At 43.2% G+C, this 23,051-nt stretch overlaps 1 protein-coding gene across 1 annotated transcript in view; it reads left to right on the top strand.

The window, feature by feature from the left end:
* Nucleotides 1-23,051, top strand: part of ITGA7 (integrin subunit alpha 7) — a 72,046-nt gene that overhangs the window by 16,883 nt on the left and 32,112 nt on the right. The window contains exons 2-9 of the mRNA XM_029285743.1: nt 8,221-8,348; nt 10,428-10,507; nt 11,834-12,089; nt 15,190-15,312; nt 20,964-21,171; nt 21,388-21,581; nt 21,939-22,027; nt 22,708-22,835. Coding sequence (XP_029141576.1) covers nt 8,221-8,348; nt 10,428-10,507; nt 11,834-12,089; nt 15,190-15,312; nt 20,964-21,171; nt 21,388-21,581; nt 21,939-22,027; nt 22,708-22,835 — 1,206 coding nt within the window. The remainder of the gene's footprint in view (nt 1-8,220; nt 8,349-10,427; nt 10,508-11,833; nt 12,090-15,189; nt 15,313-20,963; nt 21,172-21,387; nt 21,582-21,938; nt 22,028-22,707; nt 22,836-23,051) is intronic.

Raw genomic sequence — 23,051 nt, 5'->3', positions numbered from 1 at the left:
CAGGGGGTTAGACTAGAAGACCTCCAAGAGCCCTTCCAACTCTGTTATTCTGTTATAAATCAGATGGAAGGAAGGGAGGGAAGGAGAGAGGGAAGGAGAGGGAGATTAGGAAGGAGAGGGAAAGAAGAAAGAGGGAGGGAAAGAAGGAAGGAAGGAAGGAAGAGAAAGAGAAAGAGAAAGAGAAAGAGAAAGAGAAAGAGAAAGAGAAAGAAAAAGAAAAAGGGAGGGAGGGATGTGTGTGTGAGAGATGTAATACACCCACATACATATTATTGCCATATGTTCTCCATGATCAAATATTAAATACAAACTGATTTAATAGCCAGCAAATGAAGTATATTTATGCGACGAAACAGAGGCTAACGGACCCTTAAGGATTTTCAGCACACCATCAAATAACCTTTAGAAAATTTCTGGGAAAGCTAACTCCATCCCCTCTCCTTGAAGCTCCGGTTTGTAAAAAGCAGAGGCACCTTCTAAATCAGCGGTGCTTTCTTCCAAATAGATTGCTGATGATAGAAGGAATTGTGCAAAGTAGCTTTTTAGAAGGGGGCATATTGCTGGATGAGATTTATACTTCTATTAGTTCTTGAAGTCCATCCATTTTTTAAAAAAGGGGGATGGACATTAGTTGAATGGTTCTCCTGAATTTAATAGAGTGCTTCCAAGCTCCAGCCAAATTCCAAAGGCTTATGCATCTGCTCTACATCTTCATGTAACTGTATCATAAAAACTGCTCTGATTCAGCTTTCATCCTCTCTGAAGAAGACAATGAAACCCCATAAATAGTCTTCTATGATCTGGTCCCCTCTCTAGGGCTATTGGCGCTACAACTCCCAGAGTTGTAGGAAGCTGCAGTATCAATAACATTTGGATGGTATCAAATGGGGAAAATACGGTTAAGCAGCTCTGGATAGGAAAATTGTATTTAGGATTTTTTTTATATCTCTACTAGCTGTACCCGGCCACGCGTTGCTGTGGCTCAGTCTGGTTAAATGGAAAAGAAAGAAAAGAGAAAGCGCATCAAACATTATACAAATTAAAGTGTTACGAACACCCATATGTTATAAAAAACAACAAGGTAACAGACACGTCTATATCTCTAACAGACCAAACGGCTGAGATCTTGTGCGTTGTATTAACAGGTTCGTACAAAAATGGACAGTGTCCACACTGTAGATATATTATCATCCATATATTTTTGTACGCGTATAAGTTTACGTACGTTGTGTCAAAATTTCAAAGCAATCGGTGAAGAACTTTCGGGGATTTAAGATTTTGAACAAACGAACATTTACAGTTTTATTTATATAGATTCTGCAATTGTTCCTTGAAATGTAAGCAGGACGTGGGTTTCCCCATGTTCCTAAAGCTCCCGTATCCCTAAAGCCTTTCGCAACATACCACACACACACACACACACACACACACACACACAGAGGCAGACCCTGCTGGCATTACTGCTAGAACTCTGACAGAAGCAGGGCAGCTTCTCCTGTATCTCATTTTTCCTTCTCACACAGGAAGAAAGAGACAGACGAAGTAGGCGCCACCCAGTGTGTTCCCCAATAAGATTCTGCTGGGAGACTCAAACTGTTCAGCTGATCTTGGAGGAGAAGATATATGTTAGAAGCAGCAGCTTGTCCTGTTAAACTGGGGAAGATGGGTCTCCATATCCTCTTCCACAAAACAGTAGGTGAGGTCTGTGGTGGGACTCCAGTGACATCACAAGGTGATGTCACTTAGCCTTGTCTCTGCTGGAATCCAGCCCAATTGACTTGAACGGATTGAATCTGAGCCTTTGGTGAAACCTAATCCGTCCCTCGGTCCTGTTTTGTTTTTGTTTTTTTTGGGATGAAAGCCATTTTTAGTCTGTCCAACCACATAGCTTTAAAGGAAACTCAAGCCCACTTCTGCTTCCTCCCAATCTATGAAGACTCTATGAAGTTGGTGATGTTTTGGATTCCATTGATAAACTTTTTTTAAGCACTCAGGCCTGCTCGTAGCTCAAATGTAAGCTTTCGGAGATGGCCTTTGCTCAGGAAAATTTGTGGAAACATTTCACATCTGTTTTTTCTGCAAGAAAATGTTGAATGGGGAATTTGTTGAACTTGTCTTGTCAGTGCTATGAGACAAACGATCAAGAAACCAACTCCTCAGGAAGATCTACTTCTACTTGATTGTGATGTTATAGTAACGGAATCTTGTAAGTCTGCTTGTTTTACCTTTCCTCCCTCTCGTATCTTATCAGACAACCCATACCTCATTATTCTGGAGATATTTCCTTACCTAAACAGAGAAATAGGATGATTAAAAGCAAAAAAGCAGTGGAAGCAACCTCTGACTTCTGACTGGCTGCCCCATTGAGTTTTTTTTTTGTAGGAATATGGCAGGGACCTCGGAAAGCTTCCCTTCCCAGCAATCAGATAAGTGGCTGCTGCTGGGTGGGGAAAGGAGCAAGGGATTGTTAGACTGACTCGGAAACTGTCATGGAATGTTGTAAATCAGACATGTCAAACTCGCGATGTCACATGGATGACGTATTGGGACTGTTTTGCCATTGCCGGCAATGGGGTGGGCAATGGGGTGGGTACGGCTTCTGCGTGACGCATCATGGGCCAGCAGTTTGACACCCCGGTTGTAAATGAAGATCACACGACTATAGCAGCAGCAGAGCAGCAGCCAGTAACCCTGAAGCACCCATAATTTTCTCAAATTTCATTATCTCAAGAGTCATGGGTGTTGGATTTTGCTTACATTCTGTAAGTTAGCCCATCTGAGATAGCTTAGTTCAAAAATGGTTGCCCTATCATGCAATGTTTCACCCAGTTAAAGGTCATGACAAGGAGAGTTTTAGTAGCATATAAATCGAATCAAGCAGGAGCCAGCTGGAGTCTCTTCCTAATACTATCTTCTTTCCCAGGACTTGCTTCTCCCCTTGTTGTTTTTGTAATGGCTTCTGAATATTTTCCTACAAGGCTGTGTCTCTGCACATCTCGATTTTTCCTTCCCTTGGCATTTAGCTGAGATTTAACTAGTGTACTGAATTTTGGCTAGTGTGAAATGTTAACTGGAATTTGTTGGTTGAAAAACTCTGTGATAAATCTAATTCCACCTTAACTTTTTCTCTTTTTAAAAAGAGGTGATTCCTTCTCCATCAGCATGAGACACATAGAAACAGAGAAAGCACCACCTGGGAATCAGCTTGTCAGAGTCTGTGAAAAGTGGAGAATTGTGTTCCTCTGTGAAGAAATTGGCAGCCACACACTTTCCATTAAATTCTTGCAATTTCATTGTCATGACTTCTAGCAATTTCCTCTATTCCAGGAAATCAGTATTTTAGCTAAATACTTTGGTTAACTGTCTGAAAGCATATTTAACACTGAATATTTCTGTGGCTTTGAAATTCCCCATTTTGTGTTGAGTTTTCCTAAAGGCGTGACTTGCTTGTTGTATCTCTTGGTTTGCTATGGTTTTGATTAGGCAAACAGTTTGATGTCAAGTGAGAAAGGGCAGTTTTCCCACCTGTTCTTTGAGTGTTATTCTTATTTTATTTTTATTTTTTTGAGTGTTATTCTTAACTAGCCATCCAGATTTAAGAGTGCTCTTGCAACACATGGCAATTCTTGATTGTCTCAATAGTGTTTTTTGCAAGCAGAATTCCCTTTTACAGATGAGAAGTTGGGAATATTGTGTGTTTAGGGTTATTGAATTGATTCGGGATTGCGGTGGGCTTTGTACGGAGATCTCTCAGTTTATACTTTATTCAATGTGAAAGAGAGAATTCTTGGTCCCTGGATAACTTCTGCTGGCTTGTGAAAGGCAATATGTCAGGAAAGGGGAAGGAGATCAACATAAAGCAAGGTTTGGCTCAGAATCTTATCTAAGTTTGTGAACCATTGCTAATAAAGTATTAAAAAAAACAGCTACAACTCCTCTGTCATGTTTTTTTGAAGATGCTCATTTAAGGTTACAGGTCTGTATGCTTTTATCTGAAAGAAGGCTGTGAGTAGCGTTCAGGGGCTTAAGTGGACTCCAGAAGATGGTAGAGGACAGGAAGGCCAGGAGGAACGTTGTCCATGGGGTCACGATGGGTCGGACACGACTTCGCAACTAACAACAACAACAACAAATTTGTACTATACTTCAAGCCCTGTAGGACAAGTTTGATGGATCAGTTCAGGCGTCTTCCAGGTGATTTGGACAAAACAGGTAATCCTTAACTTACTAACACAATTGAGCCCAACATTTCTGTTGCTAAGTGGAACAATGGTTAGGTGAATTTTGCCCCATTTTACCACCTTTCTTGCCACAGCTGTTAAGTGAATTATTGCAGTTGTTAAGTTAGTGTCATAGTTGTTAAGTGAACTTGGCTTCCCCCATTGATTTTGCTTGTCAGAAGGTTGCAAAAGGGGATTCCGTGATCCCGGGACATTGCAACCGTCATAACTATGAATTGGTTGCCAAGCATCTGAATTTTGATCACATGACCATGGAGATGCTGTGAAGGCCAAAAGTGTGAAAGTCACTTTTTTCAATGCCGTTGTAACTTTGAACGGTCACTGACTAGAGGAACTGTTGTAAGTCAAGGACTACCTGTATTTATTAGCATTAGGCTAAATCAGAGGAAAATCGGCCTGCCACTCCTCCAGGCAGGCTGATGGTGAGGAGGGGGTTGCAGGAGGAGGTGGGGCTGGGGCAACAGTGGGCATGCCCACAGAGAGGGCTCTGAGTGCCACCTCTGGCACGTGTGCCATAGGTTCGCAACCATTGATCTAGGTTATGTAACTTTTTCCCTGGTCTGCTTAAAGACATTTCCACACAAACATAGGCATTTGGTATGAACTATAAGGATGCAAAAATGATGAAATGCACATCATGAAATCACAATGCAAACCCCAGCTTCATACCTTTGTCCTAATGCTGGATGAAGGTAGGTAAATCATGTGGCTTCTGTCGTGTGTTTTACAAGTCAGGGTTGCCCCAGACTTACGCACATGAAAACAGTGCACCAGTTTGAAAGCAGCTCTAGATTTCTAGTCAGCTGTAAGAGAGAACGCAGCCAGTTTAGTTCTGGCTCAATTACAGTAAATTAGAGTAAAAATGCATGACTCTGTGTATCTTGTGGATGGCCCATTTTTGCATTTGCAGCCATTCCTGCCTCATGGTTCCTGAGCTTCAGGTTTCTGGGAGAAAGGTGGCTTGATGGCTTTTCAATTCCCCCTTCAAAGGAACTGCCTGGGCTTTTTTGCTACTGAGTAAATAAATTTACATGGGAAAGAGGAGGTTTATTTCCTTCTGGCTGGAATGGGACTGGGTGGGGGGGGGGGAATATTTGTTACTGAACAACTTGTAGCAGCTTGGGCTGGAAGCAATGACTTTTGCCCCATGTTCTCAGCATTGGGAGGGTGGCAGATTTGACAAGGAACTTTGAGGGATTATAAAAGTGGTGGTAGTGGGAAGCCACGCTACTACCATGCAGATCCACATTATGCCAAGAGTTCTTCGTGGCCTTTTTTTTTCAAATTAAAAAAGCTGTCTTTTCATTTTCTAAACTATGGTTTTGAAATGACCACAACATTGCAAAGCTGGGCTTCTTGAAACGTAACTGATATGAGCAATAACTTTTTTTCCCTGCAATTATTTTCTCTTTCATTCAGGGACCTCCAGTCTATTAAATGAACCCATTTGAATGTCCATGCATTGGGCCTTCTTCTGTCCACTGTACCTCTGTTGTGAATGGCCAATTCAGCTAGCAGCATTAAGATTCTGTGGGTTTGCTCTTTTTGCAGAGAACAAATTTGAGATGTTTCTGAGATTTGTGGGCACTTCTGTGTGGCACGTGCATAATTGTGCAGGGAAAGCTATGGCTGGTTTTATTGTTTCTCCTTGGGACGTCTGCAAAATTCCTACTGCTCTAGAGATAGGTGCATATTCTTTAAAACGAATATGAAATAAGGGCTAGAGAGATTTTGTTTTAGATCTCAAAATCTAAAGATCTCATTGATTCCTATATCGCCTGCCGCTGAGCCAAAGTGCTCCCCTATGGAGATTTTACCTGCAGGGTCAAATGCAAAGGCTCTGGCCAAGCGTACACAATCTGCTGGCACCCCCCATCACATTTGTCCAAAATGGCATTGCAACCAGTCAGGATTAGGGAAAAAGAAAAACAAAGCCTAAAATTGACAAAAATGTGTGATAGTTTCATCGGCGGTTTTGCAACACGTATTTAGCCTTTATCTGTTGTGCTTTGCAATCATGTGGACATTTTGGGAAGAGAAGAGGAAACTTGCTTTGAGCAAACAAAACCGATGTGCTGTGATTAGAGCTAATCAGTGGTGGGATTCAGATACAGGAACAACCGGTTCTCTGTGTGGATGCCGCTTCCGGAAGTCCATTCTGGGCCTGGGCAACAAAAAATTAGCTACCGGTTCTGCCGAAGTGCTGCGAACTGGCTGAATCCCACCACTGGAGCTAATGTGTTGGTTTAGTGTGTCAGGCTTTCCAAATTACCCACTCTCTAGGGAAGTGACTTAATCCTGTGTGGAAACAGCTGCGGCATTACCAATGTCTTGGTAAAAGAAGGGACGTGGCCATTTTAAAATCCTCCCACTTGCTGGAAAGGAAACTGGGAAGCTATCATTTTCACTCAGGGTGGCGGTGAGGGATGGTTAAAAATCTGCAATGGGCCAAGTAGGTTGAACCTCGCTATAGAAGGAGATTATTCACCTAAACCTAATTTTTTTGTGTGCCAAAAGGGGAGCAAAAATGTAGAAGAGAAAGGAAGGACTATGAAACTCTATTCTTCAAGAGTGGCTAAGATTTTGACTTTATTTCAGCAGTCAGACAGGAGGGTTAAACCTCCATCAACTCTCATATTCTGATGATCCAGCTGGGACTCGGGTTAATAATTAACTCCTTTTACCCATCTCATGCAGCATTCTGATTCTCCTCATTTAAGTCTGACACACAAACAGGATCAAGGGTAACTTATCCATATTTTATTGAATGGTGGCATCAACCCAACACACTAAATCACAAACCAGCCTGCCACATCATTATGGCTTAACACAAATGTGTGAACCCAGCCTGAGAAAACAAATAGCAAGATGAAATGTAATCGTTTAGAAAAGAAAGGGATTCTGCAAATGTGATTCAGCACGGGAAACCTTTGCGGGTGAAATTTTGTCTTGGGAATTGGTAGACTACGAGCAAAAATACAGCTGTTTTGGTCAGGAATGCAAGCGTGAAATGGGTTGTGGGCTGTTCCAAGTGACATCATGTCCCTCATTAGGAATTCCAATTGCTGGAGGGAAAGGACAGCTGTGATGGAGATGCAGGAACAGGTGACATGTGGTCAGGAGCTGAAGTGGGCCCTGCATCTGCTTGAGGCAAAAAGAGCATGAATACTCTTCCCCCACCCAGCTGTTCACTGCCTCCTTCTCCCCTTATACGGGCTCCTGGCAAAAATGCCTAGGATAAAATTTATTCTCTCTTTAACTAATTGATCTTTTCAGAACGCACATTAATGTCAGAAGGGGGAATACTCAAGGTCGCAGTGGCTTAGCGTGAAGGGGAAAGGAGACCAGCAGCTTTTGCCAGCTCAGCAGGAATCTAGTTCTCAAGTATGCTCAGTCAGCCCTCTTTGTTTCTCACATCTTCGTATCCATCACAGTAACAATTCCTCCTTCTGTACATCAATCCATTTTTTTTTACCGTAATTCAACTTTTCCCTTATTTTCCTTCAATCCTGCTTTCCTTTAGTTTTGGTGCTCCATTTTCTCCTTTTATTCAGTGCTTCTTTTTATATTAATCTGTTTCCATTATGCAGTACTTTTTTCCCCCCTTAAAAACCAAAACCAAAACTTTAGTTTGTTTATACAACTGACTTATCTGTCTTTCGTTATTAAAAATAATCCAGTGTAATAGTATACAAGATGCAAAGAATAAAACCGTGAAGAAGATACTCGGCAAAAATTATAAGAGGTTTAAGAAACCATTTTATGAGACAACAGGACTGCCAGGACCAAAGTGCTAGCCCACATTCAACAAAAGGCCTGGTTGGAAAATCAATTGCTTCACTTAGCATGCCACAGCTGTCCAGATGCAGTACAGGCAGTAAAAAGCCCACATGTCTGGTGGCCCCCTCCCCTGTCTTCTCCTGTTTGTTCCTTCCCACCTTCTTTCGGTCCCTCTAACTTTCTTCTCCATTTCTTTCAGGCTGTTGGTGGGAGCACCACAGGCTACTGCTCTGCCGGATCAACAGGCCCAAAGAACTGGTGGCTTATATGCCTGTCCTTTGACCTATGAAACTAAGGACTGTGTGCGTGTGCCCATCGATGAGGGAGGTATGCAACAGTAGGGTTAAACTGGAGTGAAAAAATGAACCCTTCCTTCCACACAACAACATTCCTTGTGTGATTTGGATCAGGCTCAAACGGGAATCTGGGTTGTCTGCAATCAGAAGGGGACAACCTTGCCATGTAGCTAACTCGCTATGGCCATATTGCCATGGCCAATGGGTGAGATGGCCACAGTGAGTTGGCTACAGCTAGTTGTCCGATTCTGATTGCAGACAACCCAGATTGGCAAGACAACCTTGTGGTGAGATGGCTGCACCGGATTGGCGCAGTGAGATGGCTGGGGCAAGCCAGCTCCGATGAGATGGCCACGGCAAGATGGTCACGTGAAGTTGGCTGTGGCGAGTTGTACTGAACCCATCTGTGATTCCTCCTGAGTTTACCAAAGGCTAAGCGTAGAATTTTTTTCAATCAGTGCAGGACCTGTGACCCAAAACACTTGATAATAAAATGTTAAACGTGCAGAAGGTGCTAGTTGCTGGCCACTAGAAAAATGTAAGTCACTTTGCCAGCTAGTGTCTTCTAAATGTATTGGATTTCAATTCCTTTGGCCATCTACCTAGGTCAGGGGTAGGCAACCTTGGCTCTTTTATGAGTCATGGACTTCAACTCCCAGAATTCCTGAGCCAGCATGGCTCAGCTTGGAAACCTCTCCCTTTCCCCTCAGCGTGGCTGGCTCAGGAATTCTGGGAGTTGAAGTCCACAAGTCATAAAAGAGCCAAGGTTGCCTATCCCTGACCTTGGGAAAGTGGGATCAACACATCAGGAGACTATTATCACGGTGGGGAACATGGCCATTTGCAGGATTGAAAGCTTTTATAAAAATGACAAAAGCGGGATCTCATCATCATGATACAAGCTTCACCCTTTTTGTATGAAATCATGACGCATGTAGAAAAGGCCCTCTTGACTTCTTAGTAACCCCCCTCTCTCTGCCCATGAATGCCTCTGATAGGAAGCTAAAGTTAAAATATGTGATTTCCAGAGCATGATTTCATCCTGACAATTTGCATTTCTTTAAAAGAAAAAAGTTCATCTGCGTTAGATTCAGTATGTGATCTGGGGGCAATTCCTTGCTGACCTGTGTTATTCATGGGGCAATGGTGAAGAATGATCATGGAGCTGCTGATTGGTCCTGACTGGACAATTTTCCAGCATAGAATCCTGTCCTACTGCCTCATTCTGGTTTCTAATTGCATTGTCAGAAATGTTCCCAAAAGGGCACTTTTCCCTGCAGTGATAAAGGGGAGTCTTTGCAGTTGTCTAAATGCAGGTGTAATTTGAAGTGGAGCAAGGAGGCTGGGAGGGAGATTAACTTTTTATCCCATGCTGCAGACATGGCCTAAATGGCTCCTGCTTAGAACTCATGGAAGAACAGATACTTACAGATTTCCCTCTCTCTAGCTAATAATAGCCTTGGTGGAATCAGATACAGAAGATAGTTAAAGCCCCATTTCTGTAATTGTGATCGAAATCAGAGCCACACAGCTACTTTCAATTAAAGAAATTGAGATTGTTTAATGGGTAGTGCTCTGTGTGTATGTTTGTGTATAGTGTTTTTTTTCCAAGGAAGAACTAAAGGAAAAATGCTGCATAATCAGTTTAATTTGATCCTAAGGATATATCCACATGTCTTCCTAAACGTGGCACAAACATGCTGCAGTTTAGTTTTTTTACTCTTACCTCTTCCAGATTTAAGATAGTGCTTTTCCTTTTATCTTTTTGCTGTGGATGCAATATATCATACTTCATTGATGATGTAGTTGCTGATGCAGTCAAGGTGAGATCTGTCTAGATCCTACTGGTTGCTCAAGAAAGGCCTCTTTGGTCACTTGGACCTGCCCTTCTTGGCCATTTTGGCAATTTAAGCTATCATGGTTTTTTTCGCCAGCTCATAGATTAAAAAATCATTTTAATGCAACTATCTGTCTGTGCCTTAGACATTCCTTTATTTGTTGGGATTTGTTGTACCATATATAACAAGGAAAAGGTCCTCTGCCTCCCAGTAACAGAGGATTAAATAGTCTTCCTTACTTAATATCTCTCCATTTACTTCCCACTTTGCAGTTGATCTGAAGAAGGAGAGCAAGGAGAACCAGTGGCTGGGTGTTACTGTCAACAGCCAAGGCCCCGGAGGAAAGATTGTGGTCAGTGGCCATGACTGGATGGGTGGGTGGTCATTCTGTTTAACCTCTTTGGTTCTGGCCAAGTAACCTAACAGGGTCCAGCCTGGCATAGATAAATTGCATAAATCTGAGCTTATGAAGAGGCAGCATGCTCAGCTATGAGGAAACAGACTTAGGGAGCTATTACAGCTAAGTCATGAGGGTAGTGGAAAAAACTGAAGACATAGATTTCAAGTGGGTTGTGATGGTGAAGAGTGAAGTTGGGGAAGATAAAATTAGAAAGAAACCTTTTATTTGCTGTGTTCACACAAATAAAATCCATAAAACAGGTAAAACCAAAGATACTCTTCCCAAACCCTCTTTGGATTATGTTTTTCTACATAAAAGTTTGGGATGGCTACTCTGTGGTAGGAACTCCATCTTCACAGGATCTGACTTACAGATTTCAGCTTTTAGCTCCATCTATTGATTGCAAGAACCGTGGTTTGTAGAGCACATTTTTCAAGCATTATATAGTTGTATTCATGTTTAAATCCAGTCACAAAGTGACAAATTTGTCACATGTATTTCACTAATGATGTCCATGAAGTGGGTCTGAGTATACAGTACACACTATTCTAGTCATGATGTGTGGGCTAAGGTGTATGTGATACTTTGGGCCTCTAAGCAATTGTAGGAAAAGAAAATGCAATTTACTAGTGCTTTTTATTTGTGTTTCTATCCATCCATCCATCAATTAATATAGTATTAGCTTTTTCATCACTGAAGCAATCTCAAAGTGAGTGTTAGGCATTGTCAACTTATCAAAATGTTTAAATCTTGTCTTGGAATTATCACTGTTACCTGTTTTGTGCATGCTTTCATATATATTTAAATCTATAATTCATATTTTGGCTATTATTTGATAATTATCATGTCTTGCTTGGAGCTTCCCTACCTGTAGATAATGTTACCTCAGAAAGGATAGTTAAAACCATGGTTAAAGCTCTTCCCTATTGCTTAGGCCAGGGGTAGGCAACCTTGGCTCTTTTATGATTCGTGGACTTCAACTCCCAAAATTCCTGAGTCAGCATGGCTGGTTCAGGAATTCTGGGAGTTGAAGTCCACGAGTCATAAAAGAGCCAAGGTTGCCTACCCCTGGCTTAGGCACTACGAAAGAGAGGCTGATGGCATAAACCCCACTCACAGCCTGAAATGGTACACTCCAGGGAAGTCCATGAATTCTCCTATGTTAACCTTTGACAAGACTACAGCCCTTTTATTACTAATGTTTGTGCAGAGATTCTAGAGGCAGCATACTTTCTAACTCTCTCTGTCCTGTCTCTTTTCTCCTCCCATGAATCCCAGACCTGCGCTCACTTGTATGAAGCCCGGAACCGTGTGAACGAGTCTCTGGAGACGAGGCACGTGATTGGCCGCTGTTATGTACTTAGCGAAGGGCTCCAGGTGGCCGATGAACTGGATGGTGGCGAGTGGAAATTCTGTCAAGGGCGCGAACAGGGGCACGAACGCTTTGGTTACTGCCAGCAGGGAATAGCCACGGGCTTCACTGCAGATAGGCATTACATCCTCTTTGGGGCTCCTGGCACATACAACTGGAAGGGTAAGCCTTTGCTTTCAACAAAGAATACTATTAAGTCAGGTAGCCCCAACCCACATCTTGGCAAGCAGCTCAGTCATACCCTACCCCCATTTGAAGCTGCAGATATTCTTCCCCAAACGGATGGCTGTGGGTACCATTCATACCCTCATCAATTGGTATCCAAATCTGGGAATATGTCCTCCTAAGTGACTTACAGGAGGCCCATGGAGGGGGAGGGGGTGTCCGTATTTTCTATACTGAATGGCACTGGATGGGTGTATCTTCTAACCCTCCAATCCTACAGGGAGATACCAGGAATTGCGTGGAGGGTTTTCAAATCTAATGCATTGCCTCTGAAGGATAGGACCTCCCCAACATGACCAGTACCGGCAGGAGAATTCTTCTCTGCCGGAAAGTACAGATCATGGGCCCAGTCACCACAGCACAGCACAGCACAACACAGCTGCTGCAAAGACAAGCTAAGTCCCAGGATATTTCATGGAACCAATGGACTTATGACAAGCAAATCTAGGGCTTGTGTCCCTAGGAAATGTTCATTTCATTTCATTTCATTTCATTTTATTAAATTTATACCCCGCCCTTCTCCCGGAGGACTCAGGGCGGCTTACAGCCAGTTTAAAAACAATAGTACAATACCATACAAAATTTGAAAATGATTAAAAATAAATATTTGAATTGGCCGCTTCTACTAAAATTTTGTTAAAACCAATTAAAATACCCCTAGGCCAGTCCTGCCCGCTGAAATAACCAAGTCTTGAGGGCGCGGCGGAAGGAGGGGAGATCCGGAATCACCCGGATCTCTGGGGGCAGCTCGTTCCAGAGGGTGGGTGCTCCGACAGAGAAGGCTCNGAGCTTATGAAGAGGCAGCATGCTCAGCTATGAGGAAACAGACTTAGGGAGCTATTACAGCTAAGTCATGAGGGTAGTGGAAAAAACTGAAGACATAGATTTCAAGTGGGTTGTGATGGTGAAGAGTGAAGTTGGGGAAGATAAAATTAGAAAGAAACCTTTTATTTGCTGTGTTCACACAAATAAAATCCATAAAACATAGGTAAAACCAAAGATACTCTTCCCAAACCCTCTTTGGATTATGTTTTTCTACATAAAAGTTTGGGATGGCTACTCTGTGGTAGGAACTCCATCTTCACAGGATCTGACTTACAGATTTCAGCTTTTAGCTCCATCTATTGATTGCAAGAACCGTGGTTTGTAGAGCACATTTTTCAAGCATTATATAGTTGTATTCATGTTTAAATCCAGTCACAAAGTGACACATTTGTCACATGTATTTCACTAATGATGTCCATGAAGTGGGTCTGAGTATACAGTACACACTATTCTAGTCATGATGTGTGGGCTAAGGTGTATGTGATACTTTGGGCCTCTAAGCAATTGTAGGAAAAGAAAATGCAATTTACTAGTGCTTTTTATTTGTGTTTCTATCCATCCATCCATCCATCCATCAATTAATATAGTATTAGCTTTTTCATCACTGAAGCAATCTCAAAGTGAGTGTTAGGCATTGTCAACTTGTCAAAATGTTTAAATCTTGTCTTGGAATTATCACTGTTACCTGTTTTGTGCATGCTTTCATATATATTTAAATCTATAATTCATATTTTGGCTATTATTTGATAATTATCATGCCTTGCTTGGAGCTTCCCTACCAGTAGATAATGTTACCTCAGAAAGGATAATTAAAACCATGGTTAAAGCTCTTCCCTATTGCTTAGGCTAGGGGTAGGCAACCATGGCTCTTTTATGACTCGTGGACTTCAACTCCCAGAATTCCTGAGTCAGCATGGCTGGTTCAGGAATTCTGGGAGTTGAAGTCCACGAGTCATAAAAGAGCCAAGATTGCCTACCCCTGGCTTAGGCATTACAAAAGAGAGGCTGATGGCATAAACCCCACTCACAGCCTGAAATGGTACACTCCAGGGAAGTCCATTAATTCTCCTATGTTAACCTTTGACAAGACTACAGCCCTTTTATTACTAATGTTTGTGCAGAGACTCTAGAGGCAGCATACTTTCTAACTCTCTCTGTCCTGTCTCTTTTCTCCTCCCATGAATCCCAGACCTGCGCTCACTTGTATGAAGCCCGGAACCGTGTGAACGAGTCTCTGGAGACGAGGCACGTGATTGGCCGCTGTTATGTACTCAGCGAAGGGCTGCAGGTGGCCGATGAACTGGATGGTGGCGAGTGGAAATTCTGTCAAGGGCGCGAACAGGGGCACGAACGCTTTGGTTACTGCCAGCAGGGAATAGCCACGGGCTTCACTGCAGATAGGCATTACATCCTCTTTGGGGCTCCTGGCACATACAACTGGAAGGGTAAGCCTTTGCTTTCAACAAAGAATACTATTAAGTCAGGTAGCCCCAACCCACATCTTGGCAAGCACCTCAGTCATACCCTACCCCCATTTGAAGCTGCAGATATTCTTCCCCAAACAAATGGCTGTGGGTACCATTCATGCCCTCATCAATTGGTATCCAAATCTGGGAATATGTCCTCCTAAGTGACTTACAGGAAGCCCATGGAGGGGGAGGGGGTGTCCATATTTTCTGTGCTGAATGGCACTGGATGGGTGTATCTTCTAACCCTCCAATCCTACAGGGAGATACCAGGGATTGCGTGGAGGGTTTTCAAATCTAACACATTGCCTCTGAAGGATAGGACCTCCCCAACATGACCAGTACCGGCAGGAGAATTCTTCTCTGCTGGAAAGTACAGATCATGGGCATAGTCACCACAGCACAGCACAACACAGCTGCTGCAAAGACAAGCTAAGTCCCAGGATATTTCATGGAACCAATGGACTTATGACAAGCAAATCTAGGGCTTGTGTCCCTAGGAAATGTTCACTGTGTCTTCTGCTCTTTGCTCCCAGCATTATTCTAGACTAGAGGGCATCCTAGTTTTAAGCCTCGGCCCAGACCCTCCCTATAGATTTGATAACAAGCCGTTGCCTCTTCAGTTACCCCTACAGAAGGGCAAATCTGAGCAACATCCTTGCTTTCCTATCTATCCTGCAAGACTGGACATTTTCTCCAGTGTCTCGCTCACTCTGCCTATCATTAACAGGTGTTTGGTTTGGCAGGGACCATACGGGCAGAGCTGAGTGTCTTGGATTTCAGTCACTACGACGATGGGCCGTACGAAGCCGGGGGAGAAAAGGACCAGGACCCCTCGCTCATCCCCTTGCCAGCTCACAGCTACCTTGGTACGGGGTTGTGCCCAGCAGGCCAAACACTACAGAGCAACCAGACAGGCCATCACAGGGCAGGGTGTCGGGGGTGGGAAGCTAAAAAATCACCTGGGGAAAACTGACCAATAAACATCATCCCAACCTCATGAGTGGAGTTCTTGATTGGAAGAGTAAATTTCATTTGTAACAAGCTGCTATCTCGTTCTTTTGACCTGGGAAGTTAATATCTGGGGAAGCAGAATGGCTTGATCAGCAACTATATGTGCCCTGAGTCATAATTGGGGCCCAACCAGACGATAACATATGAGCACAGCCCAAGCCCTGCAAGCCTCCTGACTCCTGCCCAATGCTCTGTGGTGTTTCCCCTGCGTGGGCGCCAAACTTTCTCATACCGCTAACCATCTCTCTCCTCTCTCTCTCTCTCTCTCCTTCCGTTGGCCTTGCAGGGATATTGTTTGTGACAAACATTGATAGCTCAGACCCTGATCAGAACCAGATATTTTGCGGTCTATGGTCGCTTGCCCAGGGGCCCTGACAACCTCTGCATCGGGTCTTATCGATGAATCCAAACATTCCACAACCACACGGGCAGAGGCACTAAAGACGGAGAACGGTGGAGAAGGAGGGGTGATAATAAAAAAAATCGATCAAAGACAACAAAAGGGGAAGACAACACAAAACAGTAAGGGCGTTCTCTGCCTCCCCTAATTCCTCCCCCAATTTGAGCATTCAAATTCTCAAGTCCTACTACCGTCAACCAGCAGAGGGCGTCAGTCCCGGCTCCCGCTGGGCTCTAACTGTAAGAGAACAGGGATCTGATCATGTTTTTTTTTTTTTTTTTTTAAACAGGCTGCTGTAACAGGGAGCATATGGCTAGAATAGGGGACCTGGGAAGAGCAGTTCAGTAAATAGCTTAATAATGACTGTTCAGCTCTCTCATCACAACCTTTTTTGATAGGGATTAGCACCACTAACCTGGACATCAAGAATATCATAGCTAAAAAAATGGAAGATTTTTTTTTTAAAATTTATGTTGGAAAACAGTTAAGGTAGTAGAGAAATGCCGCATCATTTTGGTATGCTTCCAAAGGCATATTGCATATTCTGCAGTTCAAAGAGCATAAACCTCAAAATACATTATGATACGTATCTACATCTGCATGCTTCCATTGTATGTCGCAGTCATATGCTTTAGTCTGAACTGTGTCAGAGTTTTGCTAGCCTTTGGCATTGTGTGTGTAAGTGCATGTGAGTTGTGAGAGAATCAGGAATGTGACAAGATGTGTGTGGGAAAGAAGGATGTAATTGGGAGCACTCATGGAAGAGTAAAAAAAAAAATCAAGATAGCAGCTATAACTATGGGAAGGCCCACTCTTTTTTTACATGTTCCATATATGTACTGCATGTAAAAAAGGGCAGGGCTTAATCCTTATAGTTGTGGCTGCCATCTTAACTTTTTTGACACCTGCCCTTCACCCTATGGACTTCCCTGGATACAATTATTTGGAAGATGCAGTCTTCCCAGCCTGATAATTTCCAGATGTTGTGGATCCCATCTCTCAGCCAACATACCCAAGAGTTACCAAGATGGAGAAGCATGGCAAGAAGCTCTGAAAGGATGAATGGAATCTATATAGGTGGATGGAATATGGGCACAATGGTTCTGTCCTCCTAACACAGGGGTAGGCAACCTTGGCTCTTTTATGACTCGTGGACTTCAACTCCCAGAATTCCTGAGCCAGCATAGCTGGCTCAGGAATTCTTGGAATTGAAGTCCACAAGTCATAAAAGAGCCAAGGTTGCCTACCCCTGTCTTAACATTACCATTCACTCCCAGACCGATCAGAGTGAAAAATGCTCATCTGTCTGGTGAAGATGCCACACCAGAGACTGCATCCTGACCTAGTGAGAAATCTCTGCAGGATTGGGACCTGCTAATCAGTTGCTCCTGACTCCAGTTGAGCTGCCAGGTGGGGCTATATAGGGACATGGCGTGTCAAGCATGAACAACCGGACCCACATGTGCAGAGTTCAAGCTAACTACTTTATTATGTCCTGCCAATAATGCCTACAACTGCAGTTGCTCAGCGGTTAAGACAGGGGTCCCCAACCTGCGGTCTGTGGAACGGTACCGGGCCGCGGCATGCCAGCAACCGGTCCGCACAAACAAGCAAAGCCCCATCCGTGGGATGCAGGCAGCACACAAAACCATGCACTCTGCGGGCCGCGGAAAAACCTTTCTCTACAGAACCGGTCCCTGGTGCCCAAAAGGTTGGGGACCTCTGGGTTAAGATGCTGGGCTTGTCAGCTGGAAAGCCGGTAGCCCAGGTTTGAGACCTGAGCATCACGTGATGGGGTGAGCTCCCTTCCTCGCCTTAGCTCTGGCCAACCTAGCAGTTTGAAAGCATGCAAATGCAAGTAGGTAAATGGGTACCACTTTGGAAGGAAGGTAACAGCACTCTGTGATGTCATGTAGGGCATATGACCGCAGAATTGTCTCGGGACAGCACTGGCTTAATGGCTTTGAAACATAGATGAACACCGTCCCCTATCGTCGCAATGACTAATGGAGTAAAATCTTCAGGGATTTCTTCACCTTTATTTTTTACTTATATTAGAGGAATCTCCCCAGACTGGTAGCTCTTCCTTGGCACTAGATAAGACTCCAAGGAACTTGGTGTGTGTGTGTGTGTGTGTGTATCCTAACCCTTTTGCGGTTAAACAGAGATTCCAGGCTAACTCTGTGCTCAATCCCTCCTCCTCCCTGTCAGGCTGGGTGCTTCTCAACTGGTGTAGAGAAGGTTGATAATTCTGGATGAGTAGTTCTTGAACCCAGGAACCAGCCTTGACTCTAGTGCTGCTTTGGGTGGTATTCTTCTTACAGGGCCAAATACAGGTGTTCAGGGTGCTTTATGATTTCAGATTTTGCTGGAGATGCATGTGATGTCAGTGATTAGAAGCACCAATGCACAGGTTTGGCTGTAAATCATCTCTGGCTCTTTCCAGAAGGAGCTAATCTGGTTTCAGTAGTGCACCTGCTCCTCCCAAGTGGATGACTGTAATGTGGCAGTCCTTATTAGTTAGTGCAGTACACTGACGGGCAGTACGGAAGCTTGGAAATGGGTGCAGGTGACTCTGAGAGGTTGGTACTGATTACAGATAGAATACTGGTCCCGATTTTTAATGTGCTAGTACTGTTTATCATTGGAACATGTGGGTCATCAAGTCTTCTCTGTTATCAATACCAGTCCTGTAGAAAAAAAAATATTCAAGGGGGCCGAATCTGTTTTCTTAGAGAACGGCTAAAGACCTACACAAGTTCTTGTTTCATTTTTGGAGTTGATACACTTTATATAAAACGCCTACTTGTTTCCTTTGACAGCCCTGAGACTTGAGTGGCCCTGTCCAAGTTGATATATACATTTCTGCATTTTTTGATAACAGAATTTAAGGCAAATTTTTAGCACTGATATTTTAATGCCATTTGTTGGAAACTAACCTGAGTGCTGTGAAGTGGTAGGACAAAATGTTAATAAATAAGGAAGATGAATGAAAGACCGATGGGTTAATTTAGACCAGTCGTTTTCTCCCAGCCCAAGTCACAGAGAGATTGTTGTGGGGAAAATAGGACGAAGGAGTATTAAATATGTTCGCTGCCTTGAATTATTTATAAAATCAAAGGCGGGTTAAAAAAAACTAAAATAAAAAACCTGGGTCTCCATCATTCCTATTCCAAGGGAATAGGGCAGGAAGAAAAGTTTGCTGGGGCATATTTGTTCTGTGATAGTTTAGGAGCAAATGGAGCTTAGGCACTGATTTGGGGACAGTCTACCTGGTGATCCAGCAGAAATTGATGTGAACTATTGATCTAGTACAGGGGTAGGCAACCTTGGCTCTTTTATGACTCGTGGACTTCAACTCCCAGAATTCCTGAGCCAGCATAGCTGGCTAAGGAATTCTGGGAGTTGAAGTACACAAGTCATAAAAGAGCCAAGGTTGCCTACCCCTGATCTAGTAAAATAGGAATTAGCCATTTTGATCAGTATTCCATATCCTTTGAAGTTAAAGGCATTTTAAACATTTCTTGAAATTGAAGTCTATGGTCTGATTTAGGTTGGAACTGCCAAAACAAGGGTGAAGGACCCATTTTCTGGGCCCCCTTTTGCCCTCCATTCACTACAGAGAGATGTAGATGAGAAAATTACTAAGTAACGTCATCAGTGATAGAAGACAAAACTTGCTCTCTTCTAGCACTGAGGCTGTTACCTAGTTGGGTAATAAAACATCTGCAAGAAAACAACCAAGTTTAGAGAGAACCAAAGACTATTCCAAAGAATATTCTCTTCTGTTGTAATATTTTTTCGCTATATTTTTAATAAAGTCACCAATTTAGTACGACCATTTCTCCCTTATCCAACTCTCTCAGTCATGGGGATATATATATATGTAATATTCTGTTGTTGGGATCATCTTCTGATGAAGTAGACTGTAGGCACAAAATGTTATGCTACAACGAAATTCCTAGACTTACAAATTACCACAAGAGCCTACAGTTTCATTTCCAGAAGAATCGCAGGCTCTTTCCCTGGGAATTAGCTGAAAAGGCTATTTTCCCTCAGATTTTAGAATAGAAAACTCAAGTCTTCTGGGAGATTACAGGGCGTGTATTTAAAGGACCCTTTGCATTCCTGATCAAGAGCTGTTACTCAAACCAAAAATGCACTCAGTCCCTTAGGAGTGGGAAATGACAACAGACCAAGGCCAAGAGAGACTCTAATCAGGCTGCAGAGCCTGTGAAGTTTGCCTGCCATTTTCAGAATGGAATGTTTTTTGTCTTAAAAGAGATTTCCCCTCTGTTAAGTTATCCTTTCCCCTGGCCCCGGTAAGCATGAAAGCAACTTTTTTTTCCCCTTCCTGGTCTTTAGGATCTTGTGTTTCCTGCTGTTCTAGTTTTAAAGTATTGATTTCCCTCCTCTTCCCAAACAGTCTTTATGATGGATGCATTCTGGCATATGTGGTGGGAAGGGAGACAAAACTAGGGAAATCCAACAATCCCTTCCCAAAGAGGAAGAACAGTACCCTTCACCAATCTTATTACTGTGGCATAATCAGGGGAGCAGCACTGTTGACACTGATATATATATTTTCTGCTGGTGGATAACAATTTAATTCAGCCACCAGGAAGAGCCATGTGCCACAAAGGATAAGGGAAAACAGTTGTAAAGGAGAAGAGGCATCTTCAGTTCTCCAACCAATTCCACCATATAGAGTAAATTGCCATTTGCGCAATACTGAGGCTTAGGTTCCAAAACCAAACCTAAAGATTGGATAAAAAAAGGATGATTCAAGGACCTTATTATTCTCAAATATGATTTTAGTGGCTTTCCTTCTCTGAACAATTGAGGAACAAAAATGTCAACCTGTTGAAAGTAGGCCTTGGGCCTGTGATGTTTATGAGTGGTGTGTGCACGTGAGCATGCAGGTGTGTGTGCATGTTTGTGCATTGACACATTTAGGTCTAGAACTGGCATTGGTACTGGTATTGAAAGCTCGTGATTTGATAGCTCATCTCGTAAGTTTTGGAATGAAAATTCTGGGAATATTGCGTTAATGCCCAGTGACACCTCTTTCTCAAATAACGAAGTACCCCTTCCTCTTGTTTCCAGGCTTTTCTATAGACTCTGGAGTGGGGATAACCAGGAAGAATGAGCTGAGCTTCGTAACAGGGGCACCCCGAGCAAATCATATTGGATCAGTGGTGATCCTGCATCAAGACAATGTTAACCGCTTAGTGCCTGAGGTTATCCTCTCAGGAGAGAAGCTGGCTTCATCCTTTGGCTATTCTCTGGCTGTAGTAGACCTCAACCACGATGGGTAAGTTATGTGGGATGGAAAGAGCACTATGGGCAAAAGGCTCTTTGCTCCATGCTCTGTTTGATGTTCTACTCTGGTCTTGCCACTGGATGGTCCATCGCCCTCTCTAGCCCAAGTGCCCAGGGGTAAACAGTGGTACATTGTTGGAGCAGAACTTGAAAAGCAACTGAGGAAGAGAACGAGAAGTGAGCCACTCTTACAGTTTGTTTCCTTCAGATGGATGGACTTGGTGGTTGGAGCACCAAACTTCTTTGATCGAAAGGAACGAATCGGGGGTGCTGTCTATGTGTACATCAACCAGGCAGGGCGCTGGAAAAATATCCTGCCCATTCGCCTCAATGGCACCTCTGACTCCCTGTTCGGCATCACAGTGGGTGCCATTGGCGATCTTAACCAAGATGGTTTCCAAGGTGAGAATCTTGAACCTGTTGCGGGAAAGATGGGCACAAATTCTTAGGTTGGTTCTACACGTACAACCTGAGAATTTGAGTTAAATTTAGGGAGGTTCTGGAGGCCAAGCAAAATAGACAAGCTTAGAAGCAAGACGCTCAGGATCGGGGACAAAGATTCAAAGCCTGTGGGTACGACAGTGTTGGGTGGCTCTTGGAATAGAAAGAGAACCCTTAGAAAAGTACACATGTGTGAGAAAAGAAAGTGGAAGAGAGACCATATCTATGTTAGAAGTTCCAATGCAAGCTAGAAATATAATTACAATTGCTATGATGTGCAGTTCTTACCTCCGTCTGCCTCAATTTCCTTCTTTCCAGACTTTGCGGTTGGAGCACCAATGGATGGTGATGGGAAAGTCTACATCTATCATGGCAGTAACTTGGGAATTGTGACAAAACCTGCCCAGGTGAGTTCCCTTTCTAGTTAAGTCAAATGACTAAGAAATACTATACAGTATCTTTATGCTCTGCCTTGGCTCTACATATGTAGAAAGTAAGGAAGATTATCTTGATAGAGATGTGGAGGAACTGTTGTCTAAGCCAATGGTTCTTAACAGGGCCATTTGGCCCCTTGGGGGCCTTAGAATATTTCAAGAGGGCCACAGGTGAAAAAAAACATACAATGCGGTGACAGCATGTGCCAAGGAGGACACAGAAAAGCTGTGACCACATTATTTAAAAAAGCTGTAAATATTGTCTTCTGGATACCAGAAAATGCACTAGTTACTGTCCCGTGTGTATATCTGGTCATCGGATCTGGAAAGGGAGCCACAAGATTGGGAGCGCACTATGGGTAAAAAAAGGCAAAAAAAAAAAAAAGTGGAAGCATTTTTTAAGTCCAAAGCAACAAGATAACATTTAGAAGCGGCTCATAAAGATAAGTCCCTAATTCATTGGACCACAAGAAAGGGGAGGAGGTACAGCATGACCAGATTTGCCAGACTCTTGTCTCAATAAAACTCATTTAGCCTTCCTGGGGTGATGATATCCTAGTCTAATCTATCTAGTGGGGCTGACATCAAATATTTCTTTCCCTCTATTTATCATCATTACTTTCTCCTGATTACTACACCCTTGATCTCTGTAGATCTTGACTGGGGAGAGCGTCGGCATCAAGATGTTTGGCTATTCCTTTTCTGGAGGGCTGGATACTGATAACAACTTTTATCCAGATCTCCTAGTGGGCTCGCTGTTTGACACAGTAGTATTGTACAGGTAAATCTGGGGGGGGGGGAGGGAAGTAGAGAAATGAACTTCGACAATCAAATTGCTTGAAGGGAAGCTCATTCAATGATTTTGGGCCAACAAACAAGAATGGTCTTGTAGAGAAAAACAGGAGGATGGAATCATGTGAGCTCCTATACAATAAGCAGGATGAAAATCTAACAAGTTGCAGCCTCCCACAGAGAAACTAGTGTAGATTTTATGAAT

Source organism: Protobothrops mucrosquamatus, unplaced genomic scaffold (assembly GCF_001527695.2).
Source record: "Protobothrops mucrosquamatus isolate PMUCROS unplaced genomic scaffold, P.Mucros_1.0 scaffold2158, whole genome shotgun sequence".
In the NCBI taxonomy this organism is placed as follows: Eukaryota; Metazoa; Chordata; class Lepidosauria; order Squamata; family Viperidae; genus Protobothrops; species Protobothrops mucrosquamatus.
This window is presented reverse-complemented; position numbering and strand designations above follow the sequence as displayed.